Source organism: Onychomys torridus, chromosome 1, assembly GCF_903995425.1.
Source record: "Onychomys torridus chromosome 1, mOncTor1.1, whole genome shotgun sequence".
NCBI classification, from domain to species: Eukaryota; Metazoa; Chordata; class Mammalia; order Rodentia; family Cricetidae; genus Onychomys; species Onychomys torridus.
In genome coordinates this window covers 10659784-10676400 of record NC_050443.1, presented here as the reverse complement: position 1 = coordinate 10676400, position 16617 = coordinate 10659784, and the positions used below count along the sequence as shown (strand labels likewise).

The 16617-nt window shown below is 53.4% G+C and overlaps 1 protein-coding gene across 2 annotated transcripts; it reads right to left on the bottom strand.

The window, feature by feature from the left end:
* Positions 1-579: 579 nt before the first annotated feature.
* Positions 580-11196, bottom strand: Gpr4 (G protein-coupled receptor 4). Of its 2 annotated transcripts, none has more exons than XM_036183258.1 (2): positions 11129-11196; positions 580-2527 (listed from the first exon to the last, which is right to left on the bottom strand). In XM_036183258.1, exon 2 carries the CDS (start codon positions 1755-1757, stop codon positions 666-668), a length of 1092 nt encoding a protein of 363 aa, XP_036039151.1. In that variant the 5' UTR covers positions 1758-2527; positions 11129-11196; the 3' UTR covers positions 580-665. The 2 variants fall into 2 exon arrangements, with proteins under 2 accessions (XP_036039151.1, XP_036039159.1); XM_036183266.1 differs by lacking the exon at positions 11129-11196 and adding an exon at positions 8547-8587.
* Positions 11197-16617: the final 5421 nt, after the last annotated feature.

Genomic DNA, 16617 nt, shown 5'->3' with positions numbered 1-16617 from the left:
GATTCTAGGCAGGGGCTGTACCACTGAGCCACACCCCAGCCCCTCACTGGGGGATTCTAGGCAGGGGCTGTACCACTGAGCCACACCCCAGCCCCTCACTGGGGGATTCTAGGCAGGGGCTGTACCACTGAGCCACACCCCAGCCCCTCACTGGGGTATTCTAGGCAAGGGTTCTACCACTACGGATCCATGCATGCCCCAGCCCCTGGCCAGGGATTTTAGCTAGACACTGTTAGACTACATTTCCAGGCTTTGTTGTGCTTAGCATTTTGAGACAGTCTCACTTTGTGGTCCAAGTAGGTCTTGAACTTCCAAATCCTCCTTCCTCGACCTCCCAAGTAACTGGGATTATAAGCCTGTACCATTAGACCAGCTCTTCTGTCTTTATCTATTAGAAACAGTTAATTTTATCACCTCGTCCTGAACTCTCCATGGCTGACTTCCCTCCTGGGAGCCCATTGATGACAGAGTCGTCGTCCCCCCCCTCCCCGGTCAGGCCCTGCCAGTTAAAGTGAATCATTGGGGATCGTGGTGGAAGATGTCTGAGAAAGACACAAAAACCTCATTTTGTTTCTTGTATTACGAATATTCACACGGCTGTATTTACAGACATTTGCATACAGCAGAGAGGGGCAAGGCGTGAGAATCAGGGATGGGGATGGGGCTCACTGTGCCGGCGGCAGCAGCACCTTCAGCGGCACCTGGTCCCCTTGGGCGGTCGGAGGCACTGCCCAGACAGCCGCGGAGGCCTTGCTGGTGGTGCTTCTCTTGGAGGTCAAGGGTGTCTCCAGGGTGAGGGAAGCGTTGGCCATCTCCTGGGGCTTGTCGCTGGCCAGGAAGCGCAGGAGGTTGTGTAGAGCCTTGGCCACGTCACTGCGGGCTCCCTCGTTGACCAGGCAGTAGAGGATGGGGTCGGCCACGCAGTTGAGGCTGGTGAAAGCCAGGGAGCTGTGGTAGGCGGAGAAGACTCGCTCCTCGAAGCCACAGTCCCAGGGCCGGCCCAGATAGACGGCGCTCCGAGACAGCAGGAGGGCATGGTAGGGTGCAAAGCACACCAACACTATGGCAATGAGGCTCAGGGCCAGACGCTTGATCTTGACCTTCTCCTGGCGCTCCGTGGACACACTGCTCTGCACGGCCCGCAGGATGCCGCGGTAGCACAACAGCATGAGTGCCCAGGGGAAGAGGAAGCCCACGAAGACGCGGTACAGGTTCATCCAGGCCACCCAGCTCTCCATGGGGAACTTCTCGAAGCAGAAGGTGTGGTTGTAGCGGTCTCGAAAGAGCTCGTCGTGGAAGAGCGGTGCCGAGTTGGCGCCCAGCTCGGTGGCCCAGACCACGGAGCTCACAGCCACCGCGGTCTTGACCCGGCGCAGGCGCGCGAAGCGCAGCGGATGGGCCACGGCCAGGTAGCGGTCCACGGAGATGCAGCACAGGAAGGCGATGCTGATGTAGATGTTGCTGTAGAAGATGAAGCCGAAGAGCTTGCAGGAGCCGGGGCCGTGGATCCAGTTGTCGTGGTGGAGGAAGTAGTCGACCCACAGCGGCAGCGTGCAGATGTACAGCAGGTCGGCGATGCTCAGGTTCATCAGGTAGACGCCCAGCTCATTGCGCTGGCGCACCTGGCGATAGGCCGCCCACAAGGCCAGGCAGTTGGTGGGCAGCCCCACCCCGATGACGAAGATGTAGAGGGATGGCGGGAAGAGGTGGTCCACTCGAGAGTCCACGTGGCAGCCCTCCCACGTGCGGTTGCCCATCCTGGGCGCTGGGGCTTCCTAGGCTCTTCCCCTGGCCCGCTGGGGCTACAGGGCCACGGGGGGCGGGAGGCCATCGGGCCCCCTGAGCCCCCTCTTTGGAGGCTCAGGGGAACATCACAGGAGATGGTTCACGAGGACAGAGGTCCGGATTTGCTTTGTGGCAGGCTAAGCAAAAGGAGAACTTTAGAGGAAGAGCGTCAAGGAAGGATGGAGGAAGGATAAGAGGTGGGACTAACGTCAATGGGAGTGTCTGAGCAAGCAATCAGAATAGGAATATCTGCTATTCCTATAAAGAAGGGGGCACACGAAAAAAAAAAAAAAACAGATGAAGGCAGTATTTATGGAGGAGATGAAGACACCAAAGGTGTCATGCTTATTGAGGTCTTAGGGAGTAAGTGCAAACACGGTGACAGACCAACAGAATGGATTGAATGGTCTCGAAGACTCAAGAAATAACCCAGGGGAGCGCTGAGTTGGGAAGATGCAATTTTGGAGTGCTGGCATCTGCTAGGACCCCAGCAGGAAATATCGAACTATGGAAAGTCATCAAAATGTCCCCTGGGGATGGACAAAGAGGAAGGGCTTGCTAGGGCTGGGGACTGTGGGAAGAGATGCTAGGAAACGGAAGGTGAGTAAGCGGTGGAGCACCGGAGGACTGTGGGTAGAAGGAGAACTCTGAAGCGGGCACCGGGAAATCAGAGTTGATCCTGGTGGGGCCCAAGCGCTGGAGATGAAGTTCATGACCACATTGACAGCTGAGCTGGGTAGCTCTGTGGGGAGAGAAAACGGTGGTGAAGCAGGCGTGGGCGTCTATCCTGGCCTCCCCCATACCTTCCCGTTATTCCCGTGGAAGAGAAAGGGAACACCCCAGCAAAAAGCGCTTGCATACCACCTTAAGGAACAGAGTCCTAAAAGCATGTTATTGAGGGGGTTGGACAATAGAGGGGCTTCCTAAATACATATTAAAGACCTAACATGCTGAGCATATCGGCACATGCCTTGGATCCTGGAAGTCAGAATGTAGAGGCAGGAAGATGAGGAGTTCAAAGTGATCCTCCACTACACACTGAGTTTGAAGCCATGAAAATCTGTCTCAAAATAAGCGGTGGAGGGTGAGGTGTGTGGAGAGGGCTTAGTGGGTAACGGAGCTTGCTGCCAAGGCTCGCGACCCGAGTTTGATTCCAGGAACTCACACTGTGGAAGAAAAGAACCAATTCTTCAGGTTGTCTTCTGACGCCCACGTGTATAGCATAGCGTGGAGACACAGGGTGGGGGTTGGAGAGAGGAAGGGAGGGAGGGAGGAAGGGAGGGAGGGAGGGAGGGAGGGAGGGAGGGAGGGAGGGAGGGAGAGACGGAGATATGGAGGGAGAGAGACAGAGACAGAGAGATTTGACAGGCTGAAGCAAGAAGCACGTCCCAGACCTGTCCAAGGTCCTGATGCCCAAGGTGGGTGGGACTCCCAGCCCTTTTCCCAGACTTGCCTTTAGTTTCTAGAGCCCCCTGGATACAAAAGGGCCCTGGGCCTGACAGTGGGATAGAGCAGGTCATGTGGGACTCCGGAAAGGTCAGGGTCAGGAGCCCAGGGGAAGCCTGGGGTTGACCTTAGCAGGGGCACAGCCCTCACACCCTCTCCTTTCCCATTGTCCCAGTGAGGACCTGGGATTCATCACCTTCCTTTTTTTTTTTTTTTTCCCCTCCCCGGGAAGATCTACAAGTTTATAGCAGAGAACATTCACACACCAAGCCCCTGATGATCGCAGGGTCTGTACATATTTAGTTTTCTCAATCTCTCTCTCTCTCCCACCCCCAAGTCTCTTACAGTACAGGCTGGGCTTGAACTCACTATGTAACTGGGGATGACCTTCAACTCCTCCATCCTCCTGCCTCCTCCTCCTGGGTGTTAGAACCACAGTCATTTCCAGTTTACACAGAGCTGGGATTGCTATCCTGGGCCTCATGAATTCTAGGCAGGCACTATACTAACTGACCTACATCTTCTACCCATCTGTTGGCTGGCTTGTTGGATTGTTTGGAATTGGGTCTTACTGTATATAGCCCAGGCCAGCCTGAACCGTTCAAGCATCCTTGCTTCCGCCTCCTGAGTGCTGGGACTATAGGCGAGCACCACCGGGTCTAGCTTTAAAGCATTTTTAAATTCAGGAGGCAGAGGCAGGCACATCTCCGAGTTGGAGGTTAGCCTGGTTACAGAGTGAGTCCCAGGACACCCGGGGCTATACAGAGCCTATCCTGAAGAAAAAGGAAAGGAAACCATACAAACAAGATCATACTTGGAAATCCACTCTAAGACGGTGGAAGGAGCAAGTGCCATGTGGTCTGCGTGGAAAGATGTGGAGACTGGAAGTCCTGAAAAATTTCCAGGACACACTTGAAAACCACTGTGTGAGGGGCCAGTGAGATGGCTTATGTCAGTAAAGGTGCTTGCGGCCAAGCCTGACAACCTGAGGTTTATCCCCAATACCCGCATGGAGAAAGGAGAGAATGGACTTCCACAAGGCTCCAGGTTCCATGGTACATAACGCCTGCCACCCAGCCACAAAACAGAGGAGGAAGGGGGGAGGGAGACACAGGAGAGGCAGGAGGGGAGAACAGAGAGACAGACAGACAGACAGACAGACAGAGTCTTTCTTTTTCCCAAGGAAAGTCCTTCTTGCTTTACTTCCAGAGGGACCCTGACTCCATGCCTGGGTCTCTGACCCATTGCTGGCTCTATGATGCCCTCACTCACTGCTCTTGGTCCTGGGACATCTGTCCTCATACTCTGTCTGCCTCAGTTCACTCCCCAAGGCAGCTAGGAAGCCCTTGCTAAAGGAATCAGCTCTTCTTTTCTTTATGAACTTCCAACGGTTTTCAAGGGGCTGGGTCCTGGTTCAGTGGTAGAGCCCTGCCTAGAATCCCCCAGTGAGGGGCTGGGGTGTGGTCAGTGGTAGAGCCCCTGCCTAGAATACCCCAGTGAGAGGCTGGGGTGTGACTCAGTGGTAGAGCTCCTGCCTAGAATCCCCCAGTGAGGGGCTGGGGTGTGGCTCAGTGGTAGAGCCCCTGCCTAGAATCCCCCAGTGAGGGGCTGGGGTGTGGCTCAGTGGTAGAGCCCCTGCCTAGAATCCCCCAGTGAGGGGCTGGGGTGTGACTCAGTGGTAGAGCCCCTGCCTAGAATACCCCAGTGAGGGGCTGGGGTGTGACTCAGTGGTAGAGGCCCTGCCTAGAATCCCCCAGTGAGGGGCTGGGGTGTGACTCAGTGGTAGAGCCCCTGCCTAGAGTCCCCCAGTGAGGGGCTGGGGTGTGGCTCAGTGGTAGAGCCCCTGCCTAGAATCCCCCAGTGAGGGGCTGGGATTCTAGAAAGACTTGGGCTTCTGGGGACTTGCTGTGTGACTCCTCATTCATTCCTTCCCCCTCAGTGGACTACAGTTTCCTCATCTGTCCAGTAGACTAAATGAGTTTTTCTGTCTCTGTCTCTGTCTGTCTCTCTCTCAAGTGTGGCTCAGTTGTAGAGTACTTGATTAGTATGTGCAAGATCCTAGGTTCTACCTGCAATATTGCAAGAAAACAAACAGAGGAGGGAAAATGGAAACTCCTGGTGCTTGGTGACAGGTAATGAGGCTCTTCCCAGCTAGCCTGAGCTGCCTTACCTACTCAATCTCCCTTCATCGACCTCCAAGCCAATGAGCTTCCTCCCTCCAGTACTGATACCTCCACGCTCTACCTAACTGGCCTATGCCTTCTTCCGGTCCTCTAACTATGCCTCTCCCTTCTTCCTCCTTCACAAATCTCTGCCACCACGTCTCTACCACCCTCACAAACATCTCTTCGCAGTACTTGTATCTGGTTCGCTTGTGTCTGTCTAGAACTTCTTGGGGGACAGGGACCCTTAGTGTCACGTGGACTGTGTGAAGGGCTGTAGCGCTTCAATAAGTGTCTGGGTACAAAAGTCATGCCAGAAGCCTCTAGAGGGTCGGAGAGGGCACAACACCCTGGCCAGGCCTTCTCCCACCATGGCTCCACCTCTCTTCCTCCCAGATGGTACCCCAGGCATCAACAAGCCCTGGGGAGACCCGGAAGGAAAGGCTGCATGCTGGGAGGGGATTAAAGGGTAGGACCCATCTGCTCCCTAATTGGCTTGGAAAGGTCAGGCTGTGTCCTGATCCCTAAGGCCAGCCCCCTGTGGGGATCCTTAGACACCTACCATCCCATCCCAGAGCTGGAACCTGCTGGGTCCCTTGGAGATGGAATGGAAGGTACTTGTTTCTGGATAGACCAATGGGAGCCAGTCCAACCTACCATCAATCAAAACCGTGTCTCTCTCTCTCTCTCTCTCTCTCTCTCTCTCTCTCTCTCTCTCCCCCCCCCCATTTCTCTTCACTCCTACATCTTGTGACATCAAGGGAATTCTTTTCCCCCCCAGAAGCCCTAATTTATGCAAAAGACGGTACAGTCTTTATCCTAATCACATCACACATGGACATCTTTGAAAAAACCAGGTATCATCAGTAAAATGTGCAGTATTTGGGACCTGGGGATATAGCTTAATGAAGAATACTTACCCAGAGCCTAACAGTGGGTGCCAGGGGCTGTGGCTCAACAGTAGAGTGCTTCTCTAGTTGCATGAGGTCCTGAGTTCAATCCCCATGACCACCAAAAAGAAAGCTTGGCTGATTAAGTATTTGCCTAGCATGCATAGAGCCCTGGGTTGATCCCCAGCACTCCATAAATGAGTCTGTTGGCCCAGCCTGGAACCCCAACAGATCAGCCTGGGATAAATGAGCTCCTGTCTCAAAGTGTAAAGAGAAAGGAAGTGATGGACTGGAGATGGGACGCCGCAGTGCATAAAGGGACTGCTGCACCCGCCTTCAGATTCTCAGCACCCAATCAGAAGCCCTAGAGGGAGAGCTGGATGCCCCCTGAACCCCCCTTCCATTGCCCCGGGTCCCTGCTGAGACTGGAACGGGTACACAGGCAGCAAAGACATTCCTGGCAGCCGACGGAAATGAACTTCCCATTGCCAATTTCCTCCCAGGGAACAGAGTCTGGTTTCCACCCTGTCCTCAGCCTACCTGAGTCATAGAGATGCTAGGGCTGGGCAGAGAGTCACTGACAGACAGACAGACTGACAGACTGACCGACCTTCCTTCTTCTCTGCCTGACATCTGGCCACCGTAACTCCCCCGCTCCCAAGTCACCATAGAACCTTTGATTCTTAGAATTCCATGGTACAGGCTCATATGGTGAGCGGGAACAGGATGCTCTTTCTTCCTGATGCACATGCAGAACCTGAGGTCCAGAGTGTAAGGCTGTTTTTCCTTTGAGCTAAAGTGTCTCCTCTGAATATTTATTTCCTCTCATTCCCAGTCTCCTGTCTTTTTAGGGGCTTCAGATCTCTTTGGGAATTTGTCAAAAATGAGGTTTGGGGTTTTTTGTTATGTATTCAATTTAATTTAATTTTTGAGATGATGTTCCGCTGTGTAACCCTGGCTTCCCTGGAACTCGCTCTGTAGACCAGGCTGGCCTCAAACTCAGAGATCAGCCTGCCTCTGCCTCCTGAGTGCTGGGATTAAAGGACTGTGCCACCATACTCCATTAATAAGGATTTTTTTTAAAAAACATACACACAAAAGTGACCCTGGAGGCGGGAGAGATGGCTGGTAGGTAAGACCATTCATTGTGAAAACAAGAGGACTTGAGTTCAAATCCACAGCACCCACTAAAAGCCAAGAATGCCCTGTATGCCTGTGGCCCCAGCATTGAATAGTGGCAGGTGGGCCCAGGAGCTGGCTGCCCGGGCAGTCTAGTTGAAACAGTGAGCATCAGGTTCAGATCTGTGTGTGTGTGTGTGAGAAGACACCAATGTCCTCCTCTGGACTCCAAATTAGAATTCACCTTACACACATGTGGGCACGCGTGCGCGCGCGCTCGCGCACACACACACACACACACACACACACACACACACACCCCGACCCTCCGTGGCTAGAGTGTCCCTCTATCCCTTGTCCAGCCCCAAGTGGAGTCAATGTTATCTTAACCCTTAGTGAGTCTTTGTTGGGGAGCTGCGCACCCAAATTTTACAGCCTCCAACTCAAGTTCCTGCAAGAAAGGTAAGTTCAGTTGTGACCCAATATGTGTGGGGGATAGGAAAGGCTAGCTTGAGTCCCAAGCCTCTGCAGGCCTCAGCTACAAAAGCCAGAAAAAAAAAATCCCGTCTCACAAGCCCCCTTCTCCCCCCCCCCCGCACCCCCTGCAAGATTCAAAGACACGGAGAGTTGAAAAGCCAAGAGAAAGAAATGATAGCCCCCACATCAACCCTTAGTCCACTCACCACCTTTGTCTCCGAAGCCACTGGGCTGGCTCCCCCTCTTTCCCTCCACCATGGGCTCCCAATCTCCCCCATTCTGGAGGCCCCAGGAGACCAACCAGCTCCAGTCTGCTCATTATGGCTGAAATGTGATCAGTGCGTCTCGCTGCCCACCTGGTGCCTTGGCAGCAAGCGGAAACGACGAGGGGGGTGCAGTCAGGCCACTCCATGTCCTGGCTGGGCCTCAGTTTCCCCATTTCCATTAAGGAGCGTATCTCTCCCACCCCTATCCCGGCTGCTACACCCACACCACCCAGCAGGAATATGGAATTGTTAGAACCACCCTGCTGACATTCTAGAATCTGACAGTTCTCAAGTCCCGAGGTTTCTGTGGCCAGCCCTGCTTGGGGCCGAATGTTCTAACATTCTAGAGCCTTGATTCTTTGCTTTCTGTTATTATTATCCTCGCCTTTGCCAGCACATACCCTTGTCAGTTTCTAATATTCCAGGCGTCTCCCGGCCCAAGATTCTGAAGTTCTATTGTTAGAACCCTCTATGATTTCAAAAAAAAAATTAAAAAAAAAACACACACACGCTATGACTTTCATAATCTATTATTAAACTCTGGGTGATTTTTATCTTTTCCCAGCAAATGAATACACGTTTCCCTTTTCACTCTTTGCAGAAATGGGAACGCGTTGTAAATAGGTGAACCCCACTTCCTCTTTTCACCCCGTTTTTGCTCTGACTTTTAAAATAATGAATTCTCAGATTGGACGGCATTCTGTGGTGCTGAAGGTTGACAGAAGCTAGTGGGTGGGTGGGGGCCAGGATGGCTGACCATCACCTTCAACTGGCCCCCCAAATGATATTCTCCCCCTCTCGGGAAGGGACTCTAGGAACCCACGCTGCTTCTGACCCCTTGCTCACGGTCTGGCCTCGCTTTTCGCACCAGCTGAGTTATTATTTGTCTAGACACAAACCAAATTATAGGCCCTGTCCTGGGGGAACAGTGGGCTTGGGGGGGGTCAGGAGACAGGGGTGGGGTTAATCCACTCGGCTTGTCTCTTTCCTTCTGAAACTCCTCCCCCTAGCCCCCCAGCCCAGCCCACCTCAGGTCTCTTTCCCTCTCCACCAGCAAGCCCTCAGAGATACCTTTCCCGCTCCACTCCGCAAACCCTGCTTTCTGGCCTCCAGCCACTCATACCCAAGACTGGCATGGCTCCCTACTCACTTAGCGGAGGACCTCGTTCCCCGAATTAATCCGACTTAGTGGTAGCCCAAGAATCCAGGTCTCCAGATATGGTCAAGGGAATCCAGGTCTCCAGATAGGGGTTACCATTGGACAAGAGTCCCAACCCTCGAGGCTGGCAAGAACTCACTTCTGCTCTGGGGCCTCAGTTTCCCCGCTTGTAAAATGGAAGGGGCATGGCCTACATGGTTCTCACAGGTCCTTTGTAGCACACACACAAACCAGCAACATGTCAGCACCAATCTGCATGGGTTGAGGGGCTGGATCATCACAAGGGACTATGTGCCACTACGAGATTTCTTTTCTTTTCTTTTTCTTTTTCTTTTCTTTCTTTCTTTCTTTCTTTTTTTTTTTTTTTTTTTTTGAGACAGGGTGTCATGTAGCCCAGGCTAGCCTGAAACTATTAATCTTCCTATCTTCACCTTCCAAGTGCTAGGATAGCTGGCAGGTGGCACAGTCTCAGCTATAGGCCTCCTGGGTCTGAGTTTGGGAGCCCTTCCCCCATCCATCTGACCGGTCTATTCCCGGGAGGATCCTGTGGTGTCTAAATCTGACCTCAGAGACAGGGGTGGTGGGTGTCCTTTTGGTAGGTTCCAGGGGGTGCAGATGGCTAGGGGTTCTAGAAGAAATGCTGGGGTGGTCCCCATCTTTTACACCAGCACCCCAATGCACATCCAGCTTGCAACACACACACACACACACACACACACACACACACACACACACACACACACGTGCACCTGAGCGCGTTGGTGCCTTCCCTTGCCCTGGTTGAGGGGTGAGGTACAGAGTTCAGTCCCAGGGAAGGGGAGTGAGGCAAAGCAGGAAGGGGTTAACAGAGACCCAGCCAAATCCTGGAAGGGAGGAAGTGGGGGAGGAAGTCCACCACCCCCCCAGCCAGGAATTCCTGAAACAGGAGGGTGGGGTAGGTGTGACCTCAGAAGCCATGGGGTGATTACAAAGGGGTCATGGCATCACTCAGGGTCCATTTGCCTGGGATGGCAATCCCACGGGCCCCTACCCCAGTCCTACAACCTGGAGGGAAAAAGTTCCGCGATGTCTTAAGGTTTAGGGAGAGACGACAGACGAGCTGAAGGCGCCACAGGAGCGAGAGAGTGAGAGGGCCAGAGCAGGAGAACTAGAGAGTCCTGCGGCCCGGGGTCCACGCTGAGCTGGATAAAGAGTTGGGGACGTCCAAAGAGAAGGAGGGGTCCCACATTAACGGGGGTGTGAAGGCCAGGGTTGAGGCAGGGAGAGCAGATGGAGAGATCCTAAAGAAGTAGAGCCCCAGAGCCCCTGGGTTGTTGCTGAAGAACACCCATAACCTCCACATTTAGGGCGCTGAGGCAGGAGGATGGCGGGTTCAAGGAAAACCTGAGCTGTATAGCCAGGGGTTATCTCACAATTGCCAGAGGGTGGAGAGTCGTGTGTGGTGACCCACACATATAATCCCAGGATATACTCTGGGAAGCCGAGGCAGGAGGATTGCAGTGAGTTGGAGGCCAATGTAGGCAAGAGAGTGATCTCAAAGCTAGATTTGTTGTTGTTTGGTGGGATCTTCGTGTGTGTGTGTGTGTGTGTGTGTGTGTGTGTGTGTGTGTGTGTGTGTGAGAGAGAGAGAGAGAGAGAGAGAGAGAGAGAGAGAGAGAGAGAGATGCCCAGAGGCAGGGGATCTTAGGGACCCCAGGAGATGGAGAAAAGATTGGAGCCTAATGGCCAGGAGAGGACGGTGCGGGGAGACTGAAGCATCTGAGCGGCCACCCAGAAGTCTTGGACCTGCGAAGCGGGAGAATGGGAATGGAGAAGCACACCCACCTGTGCGGCGCTAGGCTGGGCGACCGGCTTCCGCGACCTGGTCCGTCTCTACGCCGCGCGGGACCGGCGGGCGCCCCCGCGGGGCAGGACACAGCGACAACCCCTAGTCCCGGGCTGGAGTCGGGAGTCCAGGCCCCGCCCCAGCCAGGCCCGCCCCCGTTAACCCCTCCTCTGCCGTTGCCCTGCACCCCACCGACACGCTCCCCGTCCCTCAAATAAGAAGCTCAACCCTGGAAATCTCACCTGCTGTTTCAGAGTGGTGTCCCATTAACCCCCTAGTTACCCTCTCTCCAACTCCACACTTCCAATCTAAGCCTGCATCAGGGAAGGGACGCTTGGCTTGGGACCCTCCTTCCTGTCATTCTCTTCTTTGGAGAGTCTCCTCCCAGCCAGCCTCAGTTAATAACCTTCTCCATGTCACCCTAAGGGACTGAGGACAAAGAGGTCTGTTAAGGGGCCAGTGAGATGTCTCAGCAGAGAGAGACGATTGCAGCTAAATCTGAACTCCGTCCCGGGACCCACATGATGGAAGGAGAGAATGACTCCAGCAAGTTGTCCTGTGACCTCCACGCTGTCCGGTGTCACGTAAAAATAAAAAAATGTAAATGTTGATCGGTTAAGTGGTTAAGTATCCACCTCAGATATAAGGTCTACAAACGGAAGGAGCCTTGGGGGCGGGGGTGTCAGATCTTAGGCTCTGTTTCCTCCGCAGTCAAAGTGGTTAGGCACGATCCTTTTCTCGTCTGCATGTCACACCACAGAGAATATAACATAAATCTGTACGAAGGTGTCATTCTGGGCTAGCAGTGCATGCCTGGTAATCCCCCAGCCCTTGAGATGCTGGGGCAGGAGGATGGCTGAGAGTTTGAGGCCAGAGCAGGCTAAATAGTGAGATTCTATGTTTAAAACGTCCCTACTGGGCTGTCCAGGGTACTCCAGCATGCCCTCCAGAAACCTGATGTCCCTCCCTATAGACCACCTCAGCATTATCAGCCTGGCTGGTAGGAGGAGGGCCATTCCTGTGTTGGGGTGGATTGTTGTCCTGTGTCTGTTGCCTGGAAGTGATTGTTGTTTTCAGGGAGTGTGTAAGTGTTCCAAAGAGCTGCATCACACATACCCCCTTTCATCATGGTCATATTTCCCACACACACATCAGTCCTTAGAGTTCATTATAAAAGCAAGAAGGTCCACTTGCCTACAGCCCTGAAACACAACCAGCACAAATGGCTTACCAATTCTAATTTACATAGTTATTTTATCTTGAGTGGTGCAGAAGATGGAACAGCGTCTTTACACCTGCTAGACAAGAGCTCTGTTACTGAGCCATGCCCCAGCCCCTCACTGGGGGATTCTAGGCAGGGGCTCTACCACTGAGCCACACCCCAGCCCCTCACTGGGGGGTTCTAGACAGGGGCTCTACCACTGAGCCACACCCCAGCCCCTCACTGGGGGATTCTAGGCAGGGGCTCTACCACTGAACCACACCCCAGCCCCTCACTGGGGGATTCTAGGCAGGGGCTCTACCACTGAGCCACACCCCAGCCCTTCACTGGGGGACTCTAGGCAGGAGCTCTATCATTGAGTGTACCACTCAGTGTTATGTTTATTTGGTTTGGTTGTTGTTTGAGACAAGATTTCATTATGTAACCCTGGCTGCCCTGAGACTCAGAGAAATTTTACCTTATTCTACCTCCATAGTGCTTGGATCAAATCTATGTGCCAACATACCCAATTAAATCGTGTGTGTGTGTGTGTGTGTGTATGACATGTGTGCCTTTGTGTGAACATGTGCACATGTGTCTGTGAGGATATGTGTGCATATGTATGTGTGTGTGTGTGTGTGTGTAAGCCATTTTAGTTAGTTCCTCAGGAGTCATCCTGGATATTTGTTTTGTGTTTGGAGACAGGGTTTCTCTGTGTAGCCCTGGATGTCCTGGAACTCGCTCTGTAGACCAGGCTGGTCTCAAACTCACAGAGATCCACCTGCCTCTTCCTCCCAAGTGCTAGGATTGAAGACGTGCGCCACCACTGCCTGGCTGCTCTTTTCTTCTCCTCCTCCTCCTCCTCCTCCTCCTCCTCCTCCTCCTCCTCCTCCTCCTCCTCCTCCTCCTCCTCCTCCTCCTCCTCCTCCTCCTCCTCCTCCTCCTCCTCCTCCTCCTCCTCCTCCTCCTCCTCCTCCTCCTCCTCCTCCTTCTTCTTTTCTTTATTTTAAATATATGTGGGTGTTTTGTCCTCCTGTCTCTGCACTGTGTACCTGCAGTGCCTGTAGAAGCCAGAAGAGGGCGTCAGGTCTCCTGGAACTAGAGTTACAGGCAGGTGCTGGGAATGGAGCGAGTCCCGGTTCCTCCGGAAGAGCAGCCAATGCTCTTAACCACTGAGCCACGTCTCCAGCCCCGTACCCACGTCATCGTGCTGGCCCAGCAAGCACTTGACTCACAGCCATCTCCTCAGGACCCTGTTCTTTCTTTTAGCGCCACAGATGGGTTTCGCCCAGTCTTCAACTTCAAATCAAACAACTTAAAATAAAGGGGGGATGTTGTAGCAGAGCTGTGTGGCCTTGGGCAGGTGACCTTGCTTCTCTGAACCATATCATTCCCTTCTTTCAGGGAACTTGATGGACATAGAAAGTGAGAGGGTTAATCACAAAGCAGAGATGCTCGCTCACAGTCCTGGAGATTTAAAAGGGCAGGCAACTCTATATAAATCCTGAGATGAGACACGGCTTTGCACAGCCCAGGCCGGCCTTGAACTTCATGTTCAAGTTGAAGATGACCTCGAAATCCTGATCCTCCTGCCTCCCCACCCCGGAGTATTTGGATTATAAGTGGGAGCCGCCATCGCTTCTAAAGAGCAATTCAGAGTGCCCAGTGGTGGGGGTAGGGTCCCTTCTCTTCTGGCGCACCCTAAGTTTGCCACAACTCAGCCCGACTCGTGGCAGGCCAAACACAACTCCTCTCTGAGCTTTGCTGGGAACATTTACGGAAGGACAGTTTTCAGAAGGACATGGAGAGGACCTGCGGCTGGCTTGGAGACCGGCACCACCCCAGGCTCTGGGGTGCAAACGCAGCCCGCGGGACGAATGGGAACTTTCTCTCCCCCTACTCTTGGACTGGGGGCATGATAGAGGGCCGTGCACAGGCAGTTTCTCACGACCCAGCTCAGGGGGATGCGTGGAGAATCACCAGCAATTTTCCAACTACCTTTTCAGGGCATATTTTCCATGCAGATCCAAAGATGACCACAAGGGGGCGAGGAAGCACCAAGAGCTCCCCCTCCCCCTTGCTCCCCGCCCAAGGAAAAGAGTCGTAGCTGGTGTCTCCTTCCCAGAACTGGGAGTGTGGGGGTCAGTGCGGGGCTGGGGGACGGGACTGGACGGGACTACGACGACAGGAAAGAAGGATTTGGCCCAAGAACGTCAGAAAACAGGCCTCTAAAACACTAGAAGCGTCCGGGGCGGTGGTGGTGGCGCACACCTTTAATCCCAGCACTCGGGAGGCAGAGGTAGGATCTCTGTGAGTTCGAGGCCAGCCTGGTCTACAAAGGGAGTTCCAGGACAGCCAGGGCTACACAGAGAAACCCTGTCTCGAAAAATAAACAAACAAAAAACAACAACCCAAAAAAGAAAATAGAAAGGAAGGAAGAAAGAAAGAAAGAGAAAATCAAAAGTTCAGTTCGCCCCCAGCTACTTTGGGATGGCGGCCTTCACCATCCAGCTCTTCACATGGATGCTGGGGATCTGAACTTTGGGACCTCGTTGCTAAAATTCCTTCCTGGGAGAAGACATAAGCAAGGCCTACCTACCCCTCCCCCAAGTGCCCAAGACAAACCAAGGCACAGTCCAACAAAGTCCACATTGGGAACCAGTGAGTTTTTTGGGTGTCCCTGCGGAGCACAGGTGAGAGGCCATTAACAGAGATATGGGTGCTCCACAGGCTACACCCGGTCTTCACCCTGTAGGGATGAGGGCTCTCGGGTGGATGCATAGATGGAGCGCCTCCCCGTCTTGTCCCTCTCTGAGGCCACAGAATTGCTTATACCAGCAGTAGGGAATGGCTGGGTACTCCCTTCCCATCCCTGTATGAAGGGATTTAAACAGTCTAGAAAGCCCAGCTGGATGACCTTTTGCAGCGGACACAAGTGAGCTCCCCAAGACAGCAGCTGCTGGGCTCAGAGGATCGTCACGCCCCTCAGGGAGGACTTTCCGGACTGATCCATTTCCCCAGGCCTTTTGAGGAGTTTGAACCTCATAGACACACTCATAGACACACTCAGCTATGCAAACACACTCAAATTGTCATTCAGTGCCCAAGTTCCAAGTACAAGTGTTCAGCAGTCCTGGCCCTTCCCATCCAAAGTCAGTGAAAGAGACACACATCTGTCCCCAGAGTCGTCAAGGACCTTGACAGGGGCCAGCAGGGGGCTGGAGCCCCAAGAAGGCTTTATTTGAGTTTATTGGGAGGAGAAAACACATGCATGAGTTTCCACTGGGATGGCTCCCACGTAAAGGTCTGTCTGCTGCCCCTTACAGGGAGTCCTCCATGATGTCACCTTTGTCTCTCCCTATCATGCAGAGTCAGGGTCTTCTGAGGCAGGTATGTCTTCCCACTCAGGTATTCCTTCCCATGAAGCAACGCTGAGGCTGTCTTGGTTTATCACTGTACCTCAAACCATGCACACACACCCATGTATAAATGCTGCTTAGGGAATTCATTTACTCACTTGACTAGTGTTAGAAGCATTTTATTCTCCACCAGCCTTTGGCTGGGTGATGCTCTCAGACTAGTCAGTGGGCTTTCTTCCTCTGCTGCCGCGCGCGTGCGCGCGCACGCGCGCGTGTGTGTGTGTGTGTGTGTGTGTGTGTGAGATGAGATGCAGGGAGGTTAGAGGATAACACTGTGAGCCGCCATGTGGGTGCTGGGAACTGAACTCAGGACCTCTGGAAGAGCAGTCAGTGCTCTACCTCTGAGCCATCTCTCCAGCCCTGAGGCCGACACTGTGGACTTGTCCAATCCTTCCACCTTTATGTGGGTCCTGGGGGTGGGACTCAGGCCACCAGGCTTGTACCATAAGCATCTTTACCTACTGAGCCACCTCACAGGCCCACTCAACTAAGAGAGTTAGCCAAGCTTGCCGCTGTCCTAGGGGCAGATTCCATGAAGCAGAGACCTTCTTTGGTTTGTTTGGATTCGGGGGTTTTGGGTATGTGGTTTTTCCAGACAGGGTTTCTCTGTGTAGTTCTGGCTGTCTTGGAACTTTCTATGCAGCCCAGGCAGGCCCTGAACTCAGAGATCCTCCTGGCTCTGCCTTCCGAGTGCTGGGATTAAAGGCCTGCGCAGCCCTGGAACTCACTGTGTAGACAGGCTGGGCTTGAACTCACCAAGATCCTTGGTGGAAGGTGAGAACTGGTTCCTGAAAGTTGTCCCTGACCACACGCACCCTGGCACGAATTCATTGAATGTGGTCCACTTCTATACACACACAAGAAATGA